This window comes from Panthera tigris, chromosome F3 (assembly GCF_018350195.1).
Source record: "Panthera tigris isolate Pti1 chromosome F3, P.tigris_Pti1_mat1.1, whole genome shotgun sequence".
Classification (NCBI taxonomy): domain Eukaryota; kingdom Metazoa; phylum Chordata; class Mammalia; order Carnivora; family Felidae; genus Panthera; species Panthera tigris.
The window spans coordinates 37,341,856-37,365,017 of NC_056678.1; the positions used below are offsets into that span (position 1 = coordinate 37,341,856).

The window sequence follows — 23,162 nt, forward strand, 5'->3', positions numbered from 1 at the left end:
TTTGTATTTTTAAACCAAATTATTAAAGGTATAAAACTTAGTCTATGGCTATTTGTAACATGAAAGTAAGTTTTACATTGGGATTTTTTTTCCCATTACATTGCCAAAAGACTGTTGTAACTGATTTTTCCTCCACTGCGTTAACAAGTCTATTCAGAACAACCAGTGCCTTTAGAACAACCGGTAGTTATCTCACATATATCCAGGAAAACTTGCACCCAGTTAAGAATTCAGACCTATGTAAATCTCCCATTTTGTGTTACAAACCATCTTTTTTTTTTCAAAAAGAATTTCTGATAACTTACAATAAAAGACATAACTTACCAAGTTATTAAAATAGAAATGGAAGTATAAATTCAGAACCAAGGATGGAAGGGAATGTAAACACACCTAACGTAATGGCCAACAATAGTTGTGTGCTTGAGCTGCCCATCTAGTTATTGCTTCCCTTCTGTCAGGGCTCAAAGGGAAACCGCAAATTATTTCTGTTTTCAAGTTACCAGTTACCCAGAGAAACCAATGTTCTCTTCCACTAGATTATAATAGAAGAATCTCCTATAAGGATCTATGAGTAATGCACCAGGCAGCGTCTTTAGTAGCAATTATACAGATAATACCTGTGTGATGTTTGATAAAAGCCAAAAGCAAGCATTAAAGCATGGTTTTGGAAAGGTGATTGGCGTTGGGATAAACCAGTGAGTTTCCTGATGCAGCCTCCTGGTGGCTCAATTTGATTAAGGAATAGAGTTTGGTTTATCCAAAGTTATAAAGGTGACTTTGTCCCTTTCAAGGCCTTCCCTAAATTTTCACTTTCTTAACAAGTGTCTGATAGGAGCTGTGTAGCACACCTTTCAGGACTCTTTGAACGTTCAAGTTTTTCAATATTCGATACACGTTAATATTCTTTACCAAGAACCTAGAGTGATGGATTCTAGTCTGCTGATTTGCTTAAGGGAAAACAAAAAGCCAGTCAGCTCTGACCCCCTCAATTATAGCTGAGGTGTCTCACCACTGTGTTCATTGGATGGAAGTCAGACCAACCCCTGAGAATCTGAATAAAGTACCTGAGATTCTACCTTCTCTGCTCACTGGTGGCCACCATAGAACTGGTATTTCCTATCAGTACCTGGTAACTAACCTCTCTTGATTGGAACTCAGATAATATCTCAAACTAAGTGATATCCCTCTGTAGTGCTAATGATTTGAAATTTAACCAGTTGGTAAGTGTTACTGAGAAATCATTATGCATGCAAAGCTATATTAAGCATCATGAAGAATTCAAACCAAAAGGCCAACTTAGATAAAAGTAAGCAAGTTCTCAACAATGGCGACAAAGGCCTGCATTAAAAATCACGTGACTCGGGCTCCAGTTCAGGTTTCACCATTAATTTTTTTAACTGGTTCTTAGTTTCTTCCCTCTGTAAATTGAGATTGTTATGAGAGATTACAATACTTTAAAAGGATATGGAAGATTTTGTAAAATAGTAAATCCTATATAAATAAAGGATTTTTTAAAATTCAGAAAGATACCTGCCCTTAAATAAAACTAAAGTAACACATGAGTATTTAAGAGAACCACACAGTGCAAAATTATGCTCAGTATAGGTTAATACCTCTCACTAAAGCTATCTCCTTCATCTTCATAATCCTGATATGGGTAGAGTCATAAAAATTGTTTTATATATATATATTTATATATAAATTTATATATATTATATTTATATATATTTTTATATTTTTATATATTTTTATATACTTATATATATTTTATATATATATAAAATTATTTTATGTGTGTGTGTGTGTGTGTGTGTGTGTGTGTATGCATAATTCAGTTATCTAGGTATAGATACAGAATTAAGCCCCGAATTCAGAAATTCACAGTTCTACCCAAATCTCAATATGTCGATATCTCAGAAGTAATACCTTCAAAATTTACTGTCCCTGTTGCCCCCTCGAAGCCACTCTTCCTTCTCTGTTACCTACTTCCGTTAGTGAAGACACTCTCCTTTCACATACCCTGGTGAGAACTTCTGATGAACAATATTTCTTGCCTGAAATCTTAGAGAAACTTGATTGAACATTCTGCTGGCATTGCTCTCTTTTTGTTCTTTGACTATGCCAAGAAAATACTAACCGAAGCACAGCTTTATTGATCTCTCCCTCCTGGCTTAAGTACTGACTTCCTGTTGCCTATATCAATAGATTCTAAACTCCTTAAGCCTTTCCTTTATTTAGCCTCCGTTTATCATTTCATCCCTGTTGCTTGCTCCCCAATCATTCAGAAGTACTTGCTATTGCTTTCATATACCTTACAGTTTCTTTAGCTCAGCACCTTTGTTTATTCTGTTCCCTCTGCTTAGACTCTTCCCTGCCCTTTTGTATATCAAAATTACATTCACGCTTCACACCTTAGCTCAGTTGCCATGACCACAAAACCTTTTCATTTTCCTTCACTCAGAAGTTCCCCATTCATTCTGTCATTTACATGTCAGCACTTACTGTTCATCTAATACCCATTCTCCAGGTCTTTTCAGTTTAATAGGAGGACACAGATACTAAATGAAGTACAATAAAGGATTGTAAAGGCTTTAATAAAAGCACATGAGCACCTGAAACTAATGTAATGTTAATGTCAACTATACCTCAAAAAAAATATTTGGAGGGTATGATGGAGGACAAAGAGAATATTAAGTTCTGCATGCCAATAAGTATGTTTAGGGGAGGCTTCAGAGAATGAGTAGGTGGTAGGCAAGCAAGTAGGGGGATTTTGAGGGAGGCTTTATAATAAGCAGCAAAGCAACATACAGAGATTCAGGGCATAAAACAGTTTGATGAACACAGAACTGTGAGTGCTTTGTTATGGTTAGAGTGTAGTGTGGGGCTGGAGGGAGGAGGGGTTTGGGGCTAAATATAAAGCTGGAAAGGTAGGCAAGAGCCAAATGTTAGTAGCCTATAATATACCATGCTAATGGTTAGACTTTCTAAAGGGCAATGGGAGCCATCGAAATGCTTAACGTTGAAGTGTGGTCAGCTTCGTGTTTGGGCAGTGCTAAGGAGATTGGAAGAAACTGGAGGTAAAGCTGTCAGTTGGAAGATTATTGCTTGAGTGTAAACAGTGGGGTCTGCGGCAAGAAAAAATAGGAAACAGTAGGACTTTGTTGATGATTCTTAGGCAAGGGGGAGGAAGTGTGATGAAGTGTCTTGTAGGAATTTCAGATTTCTGGCTTGAGAAATTGGAGGCATTGCCAAGATAGAACTGGTTTGGGGAGAAAATAAAATCTCAGTTCTGAGCATGTTTAATATGATTAACATATGATTAATATGCTCAGTTCTGAGCATGTTTAATATGATTAACATTAATATAATTAATATGATTAACATATATGATTTAGTATATGTAGATAGATTTAGTATTTGTAGATAGATATGCTCAGAAGCCAGCTTGGAAATACGTTAACAGAGCCTGTAAAGAGGTCTGGTGTGAGGATAGGTATGTTTGTGTGCTCCTTAGCATATTGTGATGGTTATTGAAGCCATGGGAGTAAATGAAGGTGTGTAGGTTAAGATGGTGGAGAAAGGAAAAGAGATAAGGGAAGAACTGACCCTTGGGACACACTGACAATAGAGGGATTGCCAGAGGAAGATAAACCTACAAAGGAAGGAAAAGTCAGAGGAGAACCAGTATGGTGCATGGGGCCGGAGGAGGACACAACACCCAGCAAGGCTGCGATCAGCAGCAGCAGACAGGGAGAAAGGTCGTAAGAGGCAGACAGAAAAGAGTTTGTTAGGTTTAGCAAACTGTTCACCTTCCCCAGAGCGATTTCAGTGAAGTACTGTTAGGGGTGGAGGAGATGAAAAAGTGATTGTAGTTGGCTTTAAATAAGTAGATTAAGAAAGTTGATATAGTAAGATAGTGTTTTTTTTTTTTCCCCCACCCCCAAGAAATTTAGCTGTAGAGCAAATACATTAGATCAGGCAGTGGTTAGGAAGAGAAACTTGACTATACTTATAGACTGTGATGAAGGAATCGGCACATGAGGAGAGGCTAAAGATATAGAAGAATAAGTCATTAAATATTCATTCATTAAATACTCATTCATAGCCAACTATATTCCAGATACTGATGTCTAATGGTGCAGATCCTAGAAGAGATTGAGTGGTAGGGTTGAGAACAGTAGAAAAAAGAATTCTTCTGAGACTAGAACAGAGATATGGATCAGATGTATATATGTTTGATAGGTTGAGATAAGATACTGAGGAAAACTTAAGCCTAACAGTGTTTTTTCTTTATGAGGTAGGAGGCAAGGTCATGGGTGAGAAGGAATTGAGGGCTGTGCCTACAGATTAGTGAAGATTGAGATTAGCCACTGGGGGAAATGGAGTTTATGAGTCAAAACATTTGGATTGTAGAACAGCTTGTAAGGTCCAGTTGCAGCTAGGACCATGAATCTGGTGACTCCAGACTGTATGGTGTCTGTGATTTTTCTCCAGCAGTCTTTCACGTCCTGGGAGAGAAGCGAAGATAACAATTGCCAGGGTTGGTATAGCACAAAGACAAAGGATTACGTATTAATGGTGTTGCCAAGTAAGTGGTTAAAGGATTGTGCTATGAGGTCTGGCCTGGAAATGAGTGACGTAAGTCCAGAAGCAGAAGGTTAACTAGGAGGAAAGATACTGGACATGGTCTCAATCAAATCAAAGCACATTCATAGCAGGGGACAGATGTGAGAGGTCCGGGAGGATAGGAGCTTATACCCACATTTCTATGTGACACGGGACATTGTAAGGCATAGGCTCTGCCCCTGGGAGGCAGAGACTAAAATGGAATGAAAATGAAGAGTAATGCCAGGTAATCAAGAAGAGAGAGAGAGAGAGAGTGTGTGTGTGTGTTTAATGTTTATTTATTTTTGAGAGAGACAGAATGCAAGTGGGGGAGGGGCAGAGAGAGGGAGACACAGAATCTGAAGCAGGCTCCAGGCTCTGAGCTGTCAGTACAGAGCCCAGTGTGGGGCTCGAACTCATGAGCCATGACATGACCTAAGCTGAAGTTGGACGCTTAACTGACTGAGCCATCTAGGTGCCACAAGAAGTGTGTTCTGAATAGAGGGTCCAAATGGACATGACAGTGACCACAGATGCCGTTGTAGTGCTTGGGATGAAGAATACTGTCCTCTGGATGTCCTCAATGAGTCAGGTTGGAACAATTCATTAAATAGATGGAAAGAAAAAGAGGAAAGTGATGATTGTTTTTTCTGGGTGGCTATTTACAGTCTTTTTGCCTCTGTCTCACATATATCTCTTGAGATACCTATCCCTTTATAGTTTATAAGAGAAGTGTTTATATGATTTCCTCAGTCTTACATTTATTTCTTTGTCATTCTTTCTTTCTGCACTAGATTGATTGTAAGCCGTCCCCAGCAGGTACCACGTATATTTCATTTATTGTTTTATCCTTACTACCTAATAAACTGTCTGGCACATAATAAATGCTCAATAAGATTTTATTGAATGAATGAATGAATGAATGAATGAATGAAGGGAGAGGCAGAAAGGAAAGAAGAGTCAGATTGTCAGGAAGAAAAATGAGTCATTTTCTCATTTCCCATCCTGGACAATAAGCCTTCCTTTCTGGACTGGTTCTTTACCTGATTAACCAGGAGTGTCCTCCAATGCCAGCATTGTCTGTCTCTTGCGAAGTAGGGCCTCTAGAGACATTGGGGTGGCCGACGAGTGAGAATCACTACTAAAGCATATTTTCATGTTATAGGATCTTCTTTTCATATTTTATTAATTTATGATATAATAAAGTTTAGGAAAAAATTTGAGGTATGCATATTTTATATCTGATTTTATGCTATGTGACTTGTTAGACATTTCTCTGGAAAAGATAAATCTTTATGACAAAATGAACTACATTTCAGATGGAGATTGAACCACATACATAAGAAAAAGAAAAAGCAAACATTGTATTGCTTTCAATCTGTCTACTGCAGAGTTTCTGATTCTCCTGTCCTTATAAAGGCTATCTTTAAGTGGGGAGGGGAGGTTAAAAAGCAATTGCTCAGCTGCTAACCCCACTACCTCTCCATTTACCTTATACTTTACTTCTCTCCTCCTTTATTATTCCTGGTTCTCATCTTTCTACTTTGGAGAGCCAGAGAATCACTGTCCTCTTCAGCTAAACTTACATCCATCTATCTTTAATCTTGGCCACCTTCTCCTCTGGACAGGAGAACGTGACCATTTGCTACAGTAGGTTGGAAATGTCACCCAATTCTGAAGTATTAAGCTGAAAATATAAGGCTTCTGGACTGGTTTGAAGGATGTGCCAGTTTTATTCCGTCAAAAATTGCTATTACATCTACTTGCATTTTGGTTCAATAGAATGAATTTTTGTATCACAATTATATTTTTTTTGTTGTCATCTTTTCTGCTTTTTTTTTTTTTTTTTTTTTTTTGGTCATTTTTATCTCTAAACAAACTATCTGACAACTAGGTGACCTGTTAGAACACATTATCTTTTAAATATAAGTATCCTTATAAATGCTTTTCCTACTGTTTTTTGTATTGTGTATAATGGGATGTATTTGTTTTTATTTTAATGGGTAAAATGCCAACCTCATTCTGATTTAAATTTCTCTTAGATCACCATAATAAAATGCCTTGCTATTGCTGTACCCCTTACGGATTTTGAATTCTATTGTCTGCTGCACTGCAAGGAATAGAAATTTAAATCCTCAGACCCTCTCTCAGTGGGAGTAACATTACCATTACCATTTACTACATGGTAATAACTGGCCAGAAAGAGTTAATGCAAGTTTTCAAAATACCTAAATTATTTCTCAAGACATACTTACAAAGCAAATGAAACTGGCCCTTCCTCTTGATTTGGCTTATCATCTGTGAAAGACCTTATACAGTGTTATGAAGACACATAGCCTCATAAACTGATGGCAGCTGGAATTGAGAAAGAAATCCCATATTCTTCTACTCAGCGGCTCTAGGACCAGATGGGAGGAGGGTATACATTTTTTAAATTTATTGAATGTGCATATTTTCTGTAATGTAAATAAGCAATGTAAATAAGTAAACTTCAGCTCTCTTATCTATAAAGTGAAGATGCTAACCCTGCTTCATGGAGATGAGGATTAGAATACTATTCATAATTCACCTTGCTTGTAATTTATTACTCTTAGTTCAGAAGAGTGTTTTTCTTTAATATGAAACTAATAAAAACATTTTATATTTATATAAAAGAGTGTGTGATAAGTGCATATGATAGCCGATCTACTCTGTGCCTCATAAAAATTTAGATCTATAGATATATACTATATAATTGCGAAAATATAAACTTACAGTTGCAGCTAATGTAGTACATCCTACATCAAATAAACGCGTATATGTCTTCAGTTAATTTGGAGCCTTAGAGTTAAAAACCTGTTATCCTTCATGACTACGATCTTCTAATTAAGCTTCTTTGAAAAATAATAAAATTATTTTAAAGCCTATGATTGTAGACAATACATTTTGCTTGACATTAATACCAATGACTATACATACTTCTCAGAGTTTTCAACTAATTGTAAAATCATTGACAGCAGTCATATATCTTATTTTTTTTTTAATTTTTAATTTCCATGCCAGTATAGTTAACATACAGTAATATATTAGTTTCGGGTGTACAATACAGTGATTCGACACTTCTCTACCTTACTCAGTGCTCATCATAAGTGTACTCTGATCTCCACACCTATTTCCCCCATCCTCCCACCCACCTCCCCTCTGGTAACCGTCAGTTTGTTCTGTATAGTTAAGAGTCCGTTTCTTGTTTTGTCTGTCTCTTTTTGTTTTCCTTTGCTCATTTGGTTTGTTTTTTTAAATTCCACATACGAATATTCAGTCAGAAAATGTACTTTCCTTATCAATCTGTATCTAGTCAGAATATTTTTAATAACTTATGGCAATGGTTTTCTAAAGCATCTTGTATTTTCTTTCTCTGTAGCTACGACAGTTAGTGAATATGTGCATCAACCCAGATCCAGAGAAGCGACCAGACATCGTCTACGTATATGACGTAGCAAAGAGGATGCATGAGTACACCGCAAGCAGCTGAATACATGAAGATCATGAAGAACATCGCCCAAATAATTTAAAGTATTTTTGTGCAAACCGTACCTCCCCGTTTTTGTCTGGGTGTTAAGATTAATATTTCAGAGCTAATGTGCTTTGAATCCTTAACCAGTTTTCATATAAGCTTCATTTTGTACCCGTTTAAGTCACCTTCTTGCAAACCCCACGTGACTTTGGAGAGTCGAATTGCATGTTAGAAGAGTAAAGGAAATTTAATGGGTTTTAATGACTAAGGGTCTTTAGAAATATTTAGAGTTTTTTTGCGGATAAATTGTGTTCAGATAGATCCACAGTGCCAAATTTTGAAGGTGAGGCTTGGCACCCATCAAGATAGACTTGTAACCTGAGGAAAAGTATCTGAACACGTGACTCGTTTGCTTTTTGTGTCATTTATGAACATCTGAGATTAACACGATTGTGAACTTTTGTGATTATTTTACTTTTAAAAGTTTGAAGTATGTGTTTTAGTTCTTAGCGTTGTAGTTTTCAAATACCATTCTTAAGATAAATGTAGACATAAACTGAGAAACACTTCAAATTCTTAGCTTATAATAACTTTCAAAATGCAACTATTAAATGTGAAAAAAATTGGGGGACAAAATGTGAGTCAGACACTGAAGAGTTCTTTGCTTTATTTTGTTTTGTTTTAATATCTTTGATATTCTCTTTGCGTTAAAGTGGTATAAATGAATCCATTTAAAAAGTGGTTAAGGATTTGTTTGGCTGGTGTGATAGTAATTTTGAAAGTTGCACATTGCCCGAGGCTCTTTTTGTGTTTTTATTATTGTTTGTACATTTGAAAAATCTTCTTTGAATAATCTTGCAGTACTATATTTCAAGTTCTTTATAAATTTAAGTTCTCTCTTCATAATTGTACACTATAGGTGTAAGCATATGTTTTTATTCAGAGATTTTATTGAAGTTCGGATTGGTCCCCTTCAGAAATTTTTTTTGTATTCTTCAAGTTACTTATTTATATTGTATGTGCATTTTATCCATTATGTGTCAGGTTTTCTGAGAACATAATACCCTTTTAAAAAAATATTTGGTATACCATCACTTTTCCTGGATGAAAAACATTATTTTTTTTTTTAACTTTTTAAGATTTGGGCCACCCTGTATGTGTGTAATTTTGTCTTGTTAGAGAAGAAGAAAGGATGTATGTTGTACTGTACCTGTGAATGTTGACACCGTTCTGATTCATTCGACAAGGTTGTAATTTTAGAATATGTTTAAAGCAATGAAAAGTGGCCATTACCACAGCCAGAATTTTTATGATATTAACATTTCTGTTAAGAAGCTTTTAAGCAAAGTACTGTATTCATGCATGAAGGTGACAGAGATGGTAACGCTTCATTTAGTTGAAGGAAAGGGGCAGAGCTTAGTAAATGCTGTTGTGGAGATCGGTTTTCCCTGAATGCCTTCATGTTAGTGGCGACCAGTTCTTCACAGAATTGTGAAAGCCCAGAGGCCGAGTGGCAGTCACTGTTCAAGGACCCCATGCCACCTTCTAACCCTGGGATGGATAATCCTGCCAACGTGAAAACCTCATGTTCAGAGAACACCTACTTTTAGCCGATGCAACTGCTGGTTTTGTTTGCTCATATAAGTAGTTTTTGTACAATCATTTGAATACTTTCCGGTCATTTGTAAACTTTAAAAGTGGTTTATAAAGGGCAAAAGCATAAACTTTTTTTTCTCCCCAGAATCTAATCGGTTCTGGTTCCTGAAGGATAATTTTACCTTGGGAGAGACAAAGGACACACGGGTGGTCCTTTCAATGAGGGCTGGAGACATTGTTTTTCCCAGATTCCAGCTACTTAGAACTTCTACACTGAGCATCCACAGATTTGTCTCCAGAAGTATGAGTAGAATTATTTTTGTTGACCATTCGTGTCCTATTCATTTTCTTGTAATATAATTGATTGAGAGAAAATTTTTCTGTAATTGGAACACTCTCCTTTTTCTTGCATTCTTTAAAAATACATGAATCTAAAATTCATTAGCTTAACCCCTCATAGTGACTTTTAAGGAAAGACTTAAGCTTTTCTTTTCAGTGAATCTCTCTGCTAGAAGGAAGTAGCTGGGAAGAATTTAATGATCAGGGAAGTCCATTATTATTTTCTACATGTGGAAACTTTTTGTTTTGGGTATTGTATCTTTTTTTTTTTTTTTTCATCTAAGTGTTCATACTTTTTCCTGAAGAAACCACTGTGTAAAAAACAAATTTTAATTTTGAATGAGATCATTTCAAAGAATTATGAAGATGATTAGAAGTTTTAATTTTTATAATCACCTATAAAATATCCTCTTTATATTTCTGTTTATAGGTAAATTTTGTACTGATTAAGTAAAACAGTTGAATTGGGAAGGAGTAAAATGAAAGGTACATCTGATTCTAAACCTTATTTAGACATTGGTACCAGTTTCCCAGAGGAAAATGTGGGGTAACTTTGTTTTGTATGCTGAGGTTTAGGAATGGTGGAAGAAGGATATCCCCATATAAATAAAGTGCTCAGCAATGTGCAGTGATTGTAAATTTAATAAGATATTACAGCCATTTCATGAATGCTTCACCATTCTACGTAGTACCTATTACAAAACACCTTTTTTTGTATCAATATACTTCAGGTGTTGCTGTTAACATTTACATGACATGATATTTATTTTAACCAAAATGTTATTCATATTAAATGTTTTTTTCTTTAAAATGAATGTATTATGTTCATAACCCACAAAAGCATAATTATCCTATGTCTCATATTTCAATAGTACTGTAATACGGACTCCTTTTGTGAAATACTTTTATTTTGTTATGCTTCAAATACACATACTAAAAAAGATTCTGTTGTTAGCTTTGAAAATTGTATAATATCCTAAAATAAATAAAAATACAAAATTAAAAAATGAGTACAATAAAATTTTTATGTATCTGTGATGTTTTCCCCCTAAAACCTACTATTGTTTATGTCGCTTAACACTTAACCTACAGAAAAAACAGTTCTTAATCATTTCTAAGACTTTATCCTTTGGGGAGAAGCCTAACAATTAAAACAGTCGAGGGTAATAATGAAGTTCTTATACGAGTGGATTAAAGTGAGGCACACCTTCACATGTTCCTACTCTCTGTGGTACATCATTTTCTGTCTTTGAATAGGAAAGGTGTTCTAAAATTATAAAACTACGAGTCCAAAATTTAGGCCACAGTTTCCATTCCTGTCACTGTAATAAGCTGTTAACCATATTAGAGATAATTTGAACATTCTTTTCACATAAAAAGTAAAGATTACTTTCTACACCTGGAAACGTTGAGGCCAGATCTTTACGGGGTAAAATCCGCAGGCGGACGGTGCAGTGATGGGTTACCTTTCACATCAGGATCACATTCAAAATAGTCTGTGGCAAAGAACAGCTAACTTTGTAATCTGCAAGTTGTATTACAGAACCTGTTGTCTCATTAAGTGTGTGTGTGCATGCGCACACGCACGTAATTGCATAGTAATAGATTTTAGCCACAAGAAAGTGTTTGACTAGTTACAAATTTTATTTCAAAAGGGTGTTTGTTAATTAGAAAAGTCAGTACTGGGCATATATGTTTAATGTGTTATTAATTGGTGCAGCTATATTTACCACCAAATTGGTGCAAAAGGATGACATCTGCAATGAAACCCTTATCAAAAAACTTGCACGGAGTTGTTCCGTTATCTATTTTTACTTACATGTGAGTCTCTAGTACAATTAATGATGAACTAAAACAGACTCGTCAGATTAATTATCCGAGAAAGACGCGAAAGTTGGTGATGTGTGTTTTATCTTTTGACTGAGAGAGGTTTATTTGAAGGAGTTTCTGGTCTTCTTGCTTGTTCACTTGGGTCTCTAAACCTAATTTTTAAAATAAAGTAAAAGGAAGTTTTAAAAGTAGGCTTTGTGACCAGGGGTTTTTAAGTAAATTATTTTCACCGTGAGTGGTAGAATGCATAACGATCATCTTTTCCACTCCTTTCTAGAAACGTAATCCTATAAATAAATTATTTAATTTCTCCAGTCCTTACTTTTTCAAGTGTAAGGTAGGAGTATAAATTCCTAACTCTACAAGAGAATTAAATTAGAATACCTTTTATAAAGGACCAAATGTGATGCCTGGTACCAAGCAGGTGCTTGCTCAACATAGCTATTATAGCGTAGTGTTGCAGTCAGTGTAGAATAGAATACACGTACTTCTTGGGCTATAGCTTCATCTATTTTTGCTTTGTTCTATCCGTTCTAGTCCCACTGCACTGTTTTCTTAAAGGCCCCAAGCTCTTTCTCGCCTTTGGACCAGTACAACTCAAATAGCTCTTCCCTTTTGGTTATGTATATATTAAAAAAAAAAAAAAATCCTACCAATCTTTCATGGCTGACATTAAATACACTTTTTCAAGAGCCACCCAGACTGCATCCTGTACTTTTCCTTCTGGTGCCTACCTCAAGTGTAGCCAAATGATTACTTATGTGATTCTTTGTTTCCTTTCAGTCTCCCTGCTAGACCATAAACACTAGATGGACAAGTAGTTCCTGTGTTGCTCAGTGTGATGTGTAACACTTAACACAATGCCCTGTTGGTAGTCACTCAACTTATTTTTGTTGAATTAATAAATGAAGATTGTCACATTGTAAGTGGAGCTGAGCACTTCAAGGGACTGTGCATAGATGCAAAAACAACCAAAATCAGGAGAGGCACAGGCAAGTAAGGGGGTAAGAAAAGCAAAAACAAGCAACTCTAGAAGAAAAATGTTAAGTCCTAAGTTGCCATAAATTACCAAGAAGTTGAAGATCATAAGGACTGAGATGAGGCTCTTGGACTTAATGAGGAAGTCATGGTAATATCCCATGTTCAATAGGAGACTGGAGTGCAAAACAAATTCGGGTAAAAATAAAAATGATGATGATACATGAAGGAAAACTAGATGGTCGCCAGAAGTAGTCCTAGCATAATTTTTAAGATAAAGTGAACTTAAAATGGTTTGAAGGTTAAGAGAAGTAGCACATGGAGAAGAAACAAGATATTGGAGGGAGGTACAGAAGGTGGTAAGAGAGAAGGAGGAGGTCCACGGAAAGGATTTATCCACCAAAAGTCCACAAATGTTTATCGCGTGTCCTCCTATATGAGGCTCTATATAGAGTCTGGAGCAAAAGGTCTCTTGTATTCCTAGATTTAAAACCTAGTCCGAAAGAAAGGCATCTACAGAAATAGAAATATATAAATGCAAATTGTTATGAGTCCTATGGAGGAAAAGAGACACTGAGGACGTGACATTGACGTAAAATGACATAAATGATGAAAAGGAGCCAGCCGAAGAACAGACAAGGGGAGGGTCCTGCTGGCGGAGGAGGAATGCTGTGGCAGATAGCCAGGCTATCTGAGAACCTGCCTGGGGGAGGGAGGGGGTTGGGATGGAGTAATGCAGCAAGGTGGATTTAGAAATGTGTATTTTCTCTATATTTGTGATAATCAGTGATATAAAGATAATGCAATAGTAACATAATCAGTAATATAAAAAAATCATGATAGTCAAGAATTACAAAATACCTCAAGATAGTTGTGCAAGAAATGTACAGAGCCTATGTGAAGGAAATTACAAAATCTGGTTGCAAAAGCAAAATCTGGAAGAACACAAAGCAAAATCTGAACGAATAGAAAAAGAGGCTGTGTTCCAGATGGGAAGACCCATGTAATATTAATTATATAGTGTTGATCTGAATCTCATCTTTTTTTTTTTAGAACCAGATAAAATGATGTCAAAGTTCACATGGAAAAATGAATATATAAAAATAGCCGAGAACATTTTAAAAAATAGAGTGCTCTTGTCTTACCAAGTAGTAAAACTTACCGTAAATGTACTTCAATTAAACAGTGTGATATTGGCAGAGGATCAAGGGAATCGAATGGTGGGACAAAATAAGAAGGTCAAATACACAAAGAAGTATTATGGAAACTTAATATGTGAAAGAGGATGACTTCTATCTGCAGGAAAGTATGTTTTATTAAATGAAAGTTACTAGAACTATCCACTGGATGAAAACAAAGATTCTAATTCACACTATAGAGAAGGGTAAACACCAAAAGAATTGATGATCTGAATAAAGAAGGAAAGAGAAGGAGGGAGGAAGGAAGGAAAGAAAAGGAGAAATTTAGGAGAATGCATAACCTTGGGGTGACCCGTATAATCTAGACAAGAAACTAAAAATAAAGGAAAAAATAGGCATATTGGACCACTTAAATAATTGGCAATGGATACCATATGTTAACATACACCATAAACCAAATACAAATGAAAACCTGGAAATCATATACAGGTAAATACCCTCAACTTCATAAGCAAAATTGGTAAGTAAAAATGCAAGCAACTAGGAAAAAGAGGAGGAAAAAAGAACAAGATATAAGGCAATTCACAGCAGAAGAAAGTCAATCGATAGTAGCAGGAGCACCTGGGTAGCTCAGTTGGCTAGGCATCTGACTTCGGCTCAGGTCATCTCACAGTCCACGAGTTCGAGCCCCGTGTCAGGCTCTGTGCTGACAGCTCAGAGCCTGGAGCCTGCTTCAGATTCTGTGTCTCCCTCGCTCCCTGCCCCTCCCCCACTCGTGCTCTGTCTCTCAAAAATAAACATTGAAACAAAGAAATTTTAAACACAGTCAATAGCAGAATAAATCAATTTAAACATGAAAAGCAGGTATCCAGTGCTGGAGAAGAGGCAGAAAATGCACTCTTCTAATTGTTATTGGCAGGGTGTATTACCATTACTCTTAAAAAGTAATCTAGTGTGATCTGTTAAATAAATACATATATTCACTTTGACACACAATTTCAATCTGAAGAATCTTCTACAGAAACAAAAGCCGTTTATAAAGATTATTTCTATCATCTATCTTATCTATCATCTTCTTTACACAAAGATGTTTATTGCAGCACAGTGTATCCTGGAAAAAGAACGAAGAGAGGAGGAAATCTGAATGTCTTTGAATAGGGCATAAATTACATTATACTCATACTATTATTAATAATAAGACGGGTTTGGTTTTATACTTTTTTCCATAAGTCCATAATGCTTCTGTCCCTTGATAATGGGAGGTCAGAGCCAAAGGCATGGTGATTCAATTTTAAAAAACAAACTATAATTTTGTTTTATATGCATATATGCATTTATGGGCATATGTTTGTATATCTTCATCTGAACATGGAGAAGCTAAGGAAGGGCACAAACTAAGCTGCTAACTTCAGATTATGACTGTAGACGGCAAAGATAGTTAAACCAATATAAGCTCTTCCTTATACCTCTTTATATTTTTCTGTTGTTCAGTACAAAAGCATGGGCATTTTTTTCTACTTAAAATAACTTTAACTTTATGTTGAGTCTGCACATATTTTTTAAACTTGTAATTTGCAAATAATTTCAAACTTACAGAAAAATTGCAAGTTTAGTACAAAGAACTTAAGAATTCTTCCCCTCTGTTTCTCAGATGTTAATATTTTGCCTCATTTGCTTTATTATTGTTTTTATTATTTTTTATTGTTTTTTATTGTGTTTTGTTATTGTCGTTTGTTTTGTTTTTTAGAGAGAGAGAGCATGAGCCAGGGAGAGGGACAGATGGGGGGAAAGAGAGAGAGAGACACACACACACACAGAGAGAGAGAGAGAGAGAGAGAGAGAGAGAGAATCTTAAGCAAACTCCATGCTCAGCACAGAGCCTGACACAGGACTCGATTCCATGCCTCGGGATCATGACCTGAACTGAAATCAAGAATTGGATGCTCAACCAACTGAGCCACCCAGATGCCCCTATTATTATTTCTTTTCAAATCTCTATAAATAGACTTTTTCTGAGGCAGCCAGAAAGTTGCAAACATGATGCCTATTACCCCCAAATATTTGAGTGTTGCTTTCCTAAGAGACAAAGATCTCTCCTACATAACCACAGTACAACCATAATAATCAGGAAAGAAATATTAATTCGTTACTATTATCTAACCTATGAATCACAAAATTTCAGCAATTGCTTTTTACAGCAAAAATTATTTTCTTAGTTTTTACCCAGGATCTAAGCAATTTAGTTGTCATGCCTTTCTTGTCACCTTCACGTGAAAACAGTTCCTCGGTCTATTCTTTATTTTTCATGACCTTGACATTTTTGAAAAGTACAAACCAGTTATTTTGTATAATGACCTTTAATTCAGGTTTTTCTGATGTTTCCTCACGAAATGGAATATTACGGAAGCAATGCCGAGTTTATCTGCGTGTAACACATCATGAAGCAAGAATGTCAATTTGTCCATTACTGTTGGTGCAAGTTTTGATCACTTAAATTGCTGCCGTAAACTATAAAGTTATTGTGTTTTACTTTGTAATTAATAGTAGGTACTAGGTAGATATTTGGAGACTATGTAAATACCTTGTTGCCCACTAGTTTAGCATCCACTGAGTATTCTTACCTGTTTTATTACTTTGATGGTTGCCAGATGATGACTTTCCAATTCTGTCATTCCTTCTACGTTAGCCGGCATGCTACTACAAGGAGTAAGTTTTCCTCCAAATTATTTTTTTATTCCTTCATCAAATTTTAACTCTTATCTGACAGTGGGAAACCTGGCTCATACTAGCAATATTTACTCACTTCCACTCTTTGAGACCAGTGTTCTGATCCCACCAACCGCCTCCTTGGCTCTGACCGTCCCCTTGTACCGGGCTCCTTGGCTTTCCACCACCTCCTCTGTCCCCTGCACGTGTTGACGGCCTCCTCAGCCCAAACTTCCTCTGGAGCTCTGGTCCTGCAGATTCCTCCTGCCTCATCTGTCTCCAAGGAAGACATTGAGAATCAAATGCAGACGCTGAGGGCATGTGTCGCCAACGTCACCTGCGTGACACTATTATCTCAGCAATGGCTGGAGTAGAAGACAGGCTGAGAGCTTGTGAGGATGGAAATAAAAGTGTCCAACACAGAAGGCTAATCGGAGTACTTTCCTCCTTGCGACAGTCCGCTATTCGGTGAGAATCCAGAGTCCGCTGCACGATGGGGTAGGTCATTTCGATTGGCAAGGGATTTGGCTGAATGGCATTCTTCACTGAAAGACTGTGGTGTGAGGGCTCAGGAAGGACTGTGACCTGTCCAAAGGCAACATGAGGGAACAGGATAGGGCAGGGTCTGGGAAGTACAAGAAATAAATGTCTCTGCAGTTTTGCCTAAAGCTGTGATGAGGATAACCCAAGTACCTGACATGGAGGCACTTAATATTTTTCAATAAATACGTGGATGAATCAATGATGTGTGTTGCAAGCTTCTGCCGATCAAGTTTGCCTGATTACCAATGCATAAGGAATATATATTATTGGCTAACATTTATATTTTTATCATTTACTTATATATCCTCAACAACCTGAAATGTGTGTTCGAATACCTCAATCATTGAAATACAATCTTTGCATCATTTCCGAGATCTGCGTATGTGTTTGATGCTATAGGCTATTGAAACAATGCACTTTTTAATGAAAATGGAGGGGGGCGCCTGGGTGGCGCAGTCGGTTAAGCGTCCGACTTCAGCCAGGTCACGATCTCGCGGTCTGTGAGTTCGAGCCCCGCGTCAGGCTCTGGGCTGATGGCTCGGAGCCTGGAGCCTGTTTCCGATTCTGTGTCTCCCTCTCTCTCTGCCCTTCCCCTGTTCATGCTCTGTCTCTCTCTGTCCCAAAAATAAATAAAAAAACGTTGAAAAAAAAAATTAAAAAAAAAAAAAAAAAAAAGAAAATGGAGGAACTTGAATAATCAGGAGACATTTGTCCACTTTAATAGCTGTAGGAGTCCTAGATCCAGATAAACACAATTCATTTCTGTGTGCCTTGCATTTATCACGTATTTAAAATGAAGCTGGCATGATGCCCCTTCTTTTCCCCAGCCTTTCCTGACATTGCTGATCAGTGAAATACCTTCACTTAAGTCACCGTACTTCTCCTTTATGGCATGCACCACTCTTGTAACGAAATATTCTGTCATTAGTTTGTGTCTGCTTTCCACTCAAGGTTCTAGGGTCCCTAATGGCTGAGGCAATGTCTGCCATGATCATTGCTACATCCTCAGTGCTTAGCAAAGCGCCTGGAACATAGTAAGCATCCAATAAATCTTGTTAAATGAATATTTACATTCATGGACTCATTTGTATGTAGTTTCTCAATATTCCTGTGAAATTGATGTCATTGCCCCCTTGTAGCCGTTGAGAAAACTGAGGCCCAAATAAGATAGAGTGTTTTCCCAAGGTCACTAAAAGAGTCAGATTTTATTTTAGTTCTTCTGCTCAGTCTCATGCTGTCAAATTGACTACAGAAGAATCTTCTGAGAAAAATCCAGAACTGCAAGAGCTAAAATACAGATGAGTTAAGAAGCTCCTTTTATTCTTTATTGTCCCTCTCTTATTAGTGGATTGCTCACAGGGACAGTCAGCAAACACAAATGGGAAGAAAGCCTGCTCAGCTGGTATGTTGGGTGTAGCACTTGATCAATGAATGGCCTGGGGGTGGAGAAGTGGTGGCTTTAACGTTAAGCCAGTAGTAGAACAGGGGATTGAGGAGGAAGCTCAGTAAGGGACTTCTTTATCACCCCACGAAGATCTGTTAATGGCAATCACAGACATGGAAAAATGGAGTGTATTTACATTTAATGTGTATTCCCTAGAGACATTCCAAGAGCTAGGTGTAACACTTAGACATATGCCCTATATTATTTGTTTGAATTGTCTTAATTACTTAAGTAGTTGTAAATATTATCTTTGATTTTAGCACGTTACCAAATAAAGCTCAAAATGTTGAGCTGTCCAAGGTCACACAGCCTGGATAGTGGTGAGAGAAAGTGATCTCCTGTCCACGATGTACTCAAAGCAAATATTTGTGGGGAAAATCAACGCATGAAAAATGTTAGGAAGACCAGAAAATGGGGGATTTGGGAAAGAATATAAGGATGTTGATTAAAGTTCCAGGGAATTGGTTCGTTTAAAAGGACAATGGCTCTGGGGTGCCCGAGTGGCTCAGTCGGTTAAGCAACTAACTCTTGGTTTTGGCTCAGATCAGATCTCGGGGTTTCGTGAGGTCAAACCCCACATCCCACTCTGCACTGGCAGCATGGAGCCTGCTTGGGATTCTTTGTCTCCCTCTCTCTCTGCCCCTGCCCCACTCGCGCTGTCTTTTTTCTCTCAAAATAAATAAATAAAATTTAAAAAAATATTTTAATTAAAAAAATAAAAGGGCAACGGCTCTAATGTGTCAATGTGATGGTACTTCGGGAGTTCACATTCTATTCCACTAAGATTGTAAAAACAGGTACGATTCTCTACTATTTTACCTATTACAACCAGGTTCCTTTGATGACAGGTCTGTTTTAGTAATTTGCCCGTTATCTAGTGAAGGATGGATTTACCCTAATGCTTAAAAACAAGCATAATGCATTTTTTATAAGAGATAAGGTGGATTATGATGTGGAAATCTAAAATATGCATGAAGACCATAGATATCATCTGAGTTCCTTAATTTTAGGCTGCATTGTGTTAACGTTTCAGAGAAATCATGCCTTAATTTTAATCTTACTAACACCTAGAAACAAGTCTTTAAAAGGACATAACTGCCTCATAATTTTACTTGCAAGCACAAAGGCAGTTCAAGGAAATCCAAGAACATTTAAGCAACACGGATATTCTGAGTTAGGACTGTCAGTTCTATTTTCCTTTTAACTCTCAAGTGTGTGCCTGATGCAGCTTTTGGGAGAGGTGCCCTGCTGAGGCTCCCCCATAATAATGAGGCAATAATGAGATAAATTAGGTGTAAATCACATCAGCAGAGTTTTTACCTGCTTCTATTGATTTGTCAAAACACTTTATCATGGAAAAGCACAAACGAAAACAACGATTTTCTCTCGGTAACTGAGACAGCATGCTTTTGGGTGGGTGTTTGTCTACAGAGCCTGGGAGCTCCTTGACTATAAAGCTCTCTCAGCAATTCTCCTGGAGTTCTGTGAACTAGACAGCCTTGCACAGTCCCTTTCTATCATGTCTTCCTCTGTGTTCTGTGCAAGGCTCTCTTCCAGTTAAGGATTTAAAGCTAGCTCTTATGTACACAAAAATCAGATTTCTATCTTTGTACCACAAAATGAAGCAATTGTTCTGTCTTCCAATGGATTCTGCTTCCTCTGCATTGGCTCCAGAGCTACCCACTGTTGTCGGCAAGGCGGTGACACTGGTGTAAGCTTCATTAAATAGAGCCCTGCTGATACTGACCATTGATCCAGCAGCTAGCTCAGGTGCATTTGGCCACAATATTTTCTCCCTCTGCTCTTTACTTCTCTCCAGGGATAACCAATCAGAAGAAACGACCCTCATGCCTAGTGTTTTGAGAGGCAGAGAGCAGTTTGATTTCAATTGCCAACCTGTCCACTAGCTTGGTAAATCAAATTTCAATCTCCTAAGGGCAAAAAAGAACATGTAGCTTGCTTGTGTGTGTGTGCGTGCGTGCGTGTGTGTGTGTGTGTGCAGGCACGCATGCATTGTACTCTAAGATCTGGTCTTTCCATAGGTTAAACCACGGGAATTCATCTGGTAACTGAAAAATGAGGAATTCAAAAATATTTGCTCTTTAGAAGTGAGGTTAGTGTTCTTGAAACATGCCGCTATTCCTTGAAACCTGGGATTACACATCTCATGCTGGCTGTGTAAAATGAGCAAACATCAATTTGATCTACATTATTACAGAAACCATATTCTCCTTTTTGTGTATTTGGTGGCAAAGTGTGAAGAAGGATAATTTTTTTTTCCTGTCTCTAAGTCATCAATCTAGGTATCTAATTTATTTCCATAAAATTTCAAATAAAAGCCATTTTCCCTCAATTTATTCTTTTTAAAGTGTTTTTTAATGTTTATTTATTGAGAGAGAGAGAGAGAGAGAGAACGAGTGCGGGAAGGGCAGAGAGGGAGAGGGAGACAATCCCAAGCAGGCTCGCGGTTCTGTCAGCACAGAACCCGATGTGGGGCTCAATCCCAGGAACTGTGAGATCATGACCTGAGCCAAAATCAAGAGTCAGACGCTTAACCAGCTGAGCCAGCCAGGTGCCCCTCCCCAAATTTATTCTGTGAGACTCCAGTAACAATAACAGATCTTATTGCAATACATACAGGACAGCTAGATATGAAAATGGTAGTACTATGCCAGCTTACCTTGGACTTTATCCACTTTATCCTTTCTCTTAAATATAACATCTGCTCAAAGTAGCCAATGCTTTAGCATTAGCCATGCTTTCTCCCTGGTGTTTCATAAGCATACCCTATTGAACTACACAAATCGGTCTGTGCTTGCATTTTTGTGCAGGTTGATTGGTATGTATCTTTAGAGACTCAAACTAGTTCCAAATTTTATATGATGATACTTTTCCTCTTCAGGATATGTTATTCTACTTTTAAAGCAACTAGAGATTCTTTAATAATATTTCTTTTAAAGCACCAAGCACAAGCCACCATTCAAAACTCTTGTCTTTATGTGTTGTAAATAAACCCCAAAGTTGCTCTGGTTATAGAAAGAATAGAAATGATATATAATTCAGCAGTTCCTTTAGAAATCCATTTTCCTCTCCCCAACCACCTCATACCTTTCCTTCTGTGGACACTAAGCATTTTGTAAGTAAACTTGTAAAAATAAACACTGAATTTCTTGTATCTTTCACGTTTTATGTATCACACATCCTGCATCCCACATAATTTAGTCATCCCCTATTTCATGACAAGGGCTTAAATTGGGTCATTCTTTCTAAGTCCCTCTGTACCTACTGTTTGGTGATATTTTTAATCCTCACTCTTGGTGATATATATATAATATTCATATTTCTTGGGCTTCTATTAAAGTTTTTATCTTTTTAAGTCATATATAGCTATCCTTTGATTTAACTAAAAAGGAATTTACAAAATGATTTGGGAGAGTGGCTAACAGAATATTGTGGTGTTTTTTCCCCCTAGAAATCACTAGGATTTAAAGTTTTATTTCAATTCTGGCTATGAATATGAAAGACCTTGATCACTGCAATGAAAGATCAGTCTGTGCTACATTAATGGTCAATACATTACAAAGTTAACCCTGAGAAAATTGTCCCATGCTCTGCTAACGGAAGCTATTTTCGTCACTAAGTCAACAAGGAAGTACAACCATGAAGTACAAAGTGACTTCATACCTTCAAAGATATTTTTCTGTTATTTTAGTTTACTTTCATCACTAGTCATCACATAGGCTGATGATTCTCAACTGCAAAGATTTTGTCCCCAATAGGGCACTGGAAATGTCAAAAGACATTTGTGATTGTCAAAACTAGGAGTGGGGGGGGGGGAAGCGGGGAGAAGATACCATTGGCATCCAGTGGGTAAATGCCAGAGATGCAGCTAAATATTGCAATGAACAGGATGGCCCTTAACAATAAAGAATTGTTCTACCCCAAATGTCAATAATGTTGAGGTTAAGACGTCCTCGTGGACACCAGAGAGGCATCTGGAGTGGTGGAAATTGGAAACTAAGTTGTCTTCCTACATGAAGACAATGTCTTTAGAGATTATCAAAGTGAGAGCTGTTAATTACATGCTATAGAATGGTTACTGTACTTGTCCTTGAAACAAAATTATCCTTCCTTTTACTAAAGTCAGATAGAAGGCTCATTCTCTAAGTTTACCATCTGTAAGGAAATTTGTCTCCTTTCTGATTTAAATTAGTATGCATTTCTACAAGGAGACATGGTATGGTTGAGAAAGCTAATCTTTGGCAAAAAGTTAAATGAAAATAACCAGATATTTCACTTTGTCTTCCCAGCTAACAGACAACGAAGCAGTAGCCTCTTTGTCCATTTATAACTTACCTTTCATTCCTGTCAGTTATTGGTGACAACCAAAAAAGAAGGTATTTTATTTCTTAAGAAATGGCATCCATTTTAATATTTTGCATCAAATCCAATGGAATATACAAATTTGAGGTCAAATAATGAGAAAACT

The 23,162-nt window shown here is 37.0% G+C and overlaps 1 protein-coding gene across 1 annotated transcript in view; it reads left to right on the forward strand.

The window, feature by feature from the left end:
- Positions 1 to 10,827, forward strand: part of NEK7 (NIMA related kinase 7) — a 160,510-nt gene extending 149,683 nt beyond the window's left edge. The window contains exon 10 of the mRNA XM_042976374.1: positions 8,006 to 10,827. Within this exon, the coding sequence (XP_042832308.1) occupies positions 8,006 to 8,116 (111 nt within the window). The 3' untranslated portion in view covers positions 8,117 to 10,827. The remainder of the gene's footprint in view (positions 1 to 8,005) is intronic.
- Positions 10,828 to 23,162: the final 12,335 nt, after the last annotated feature.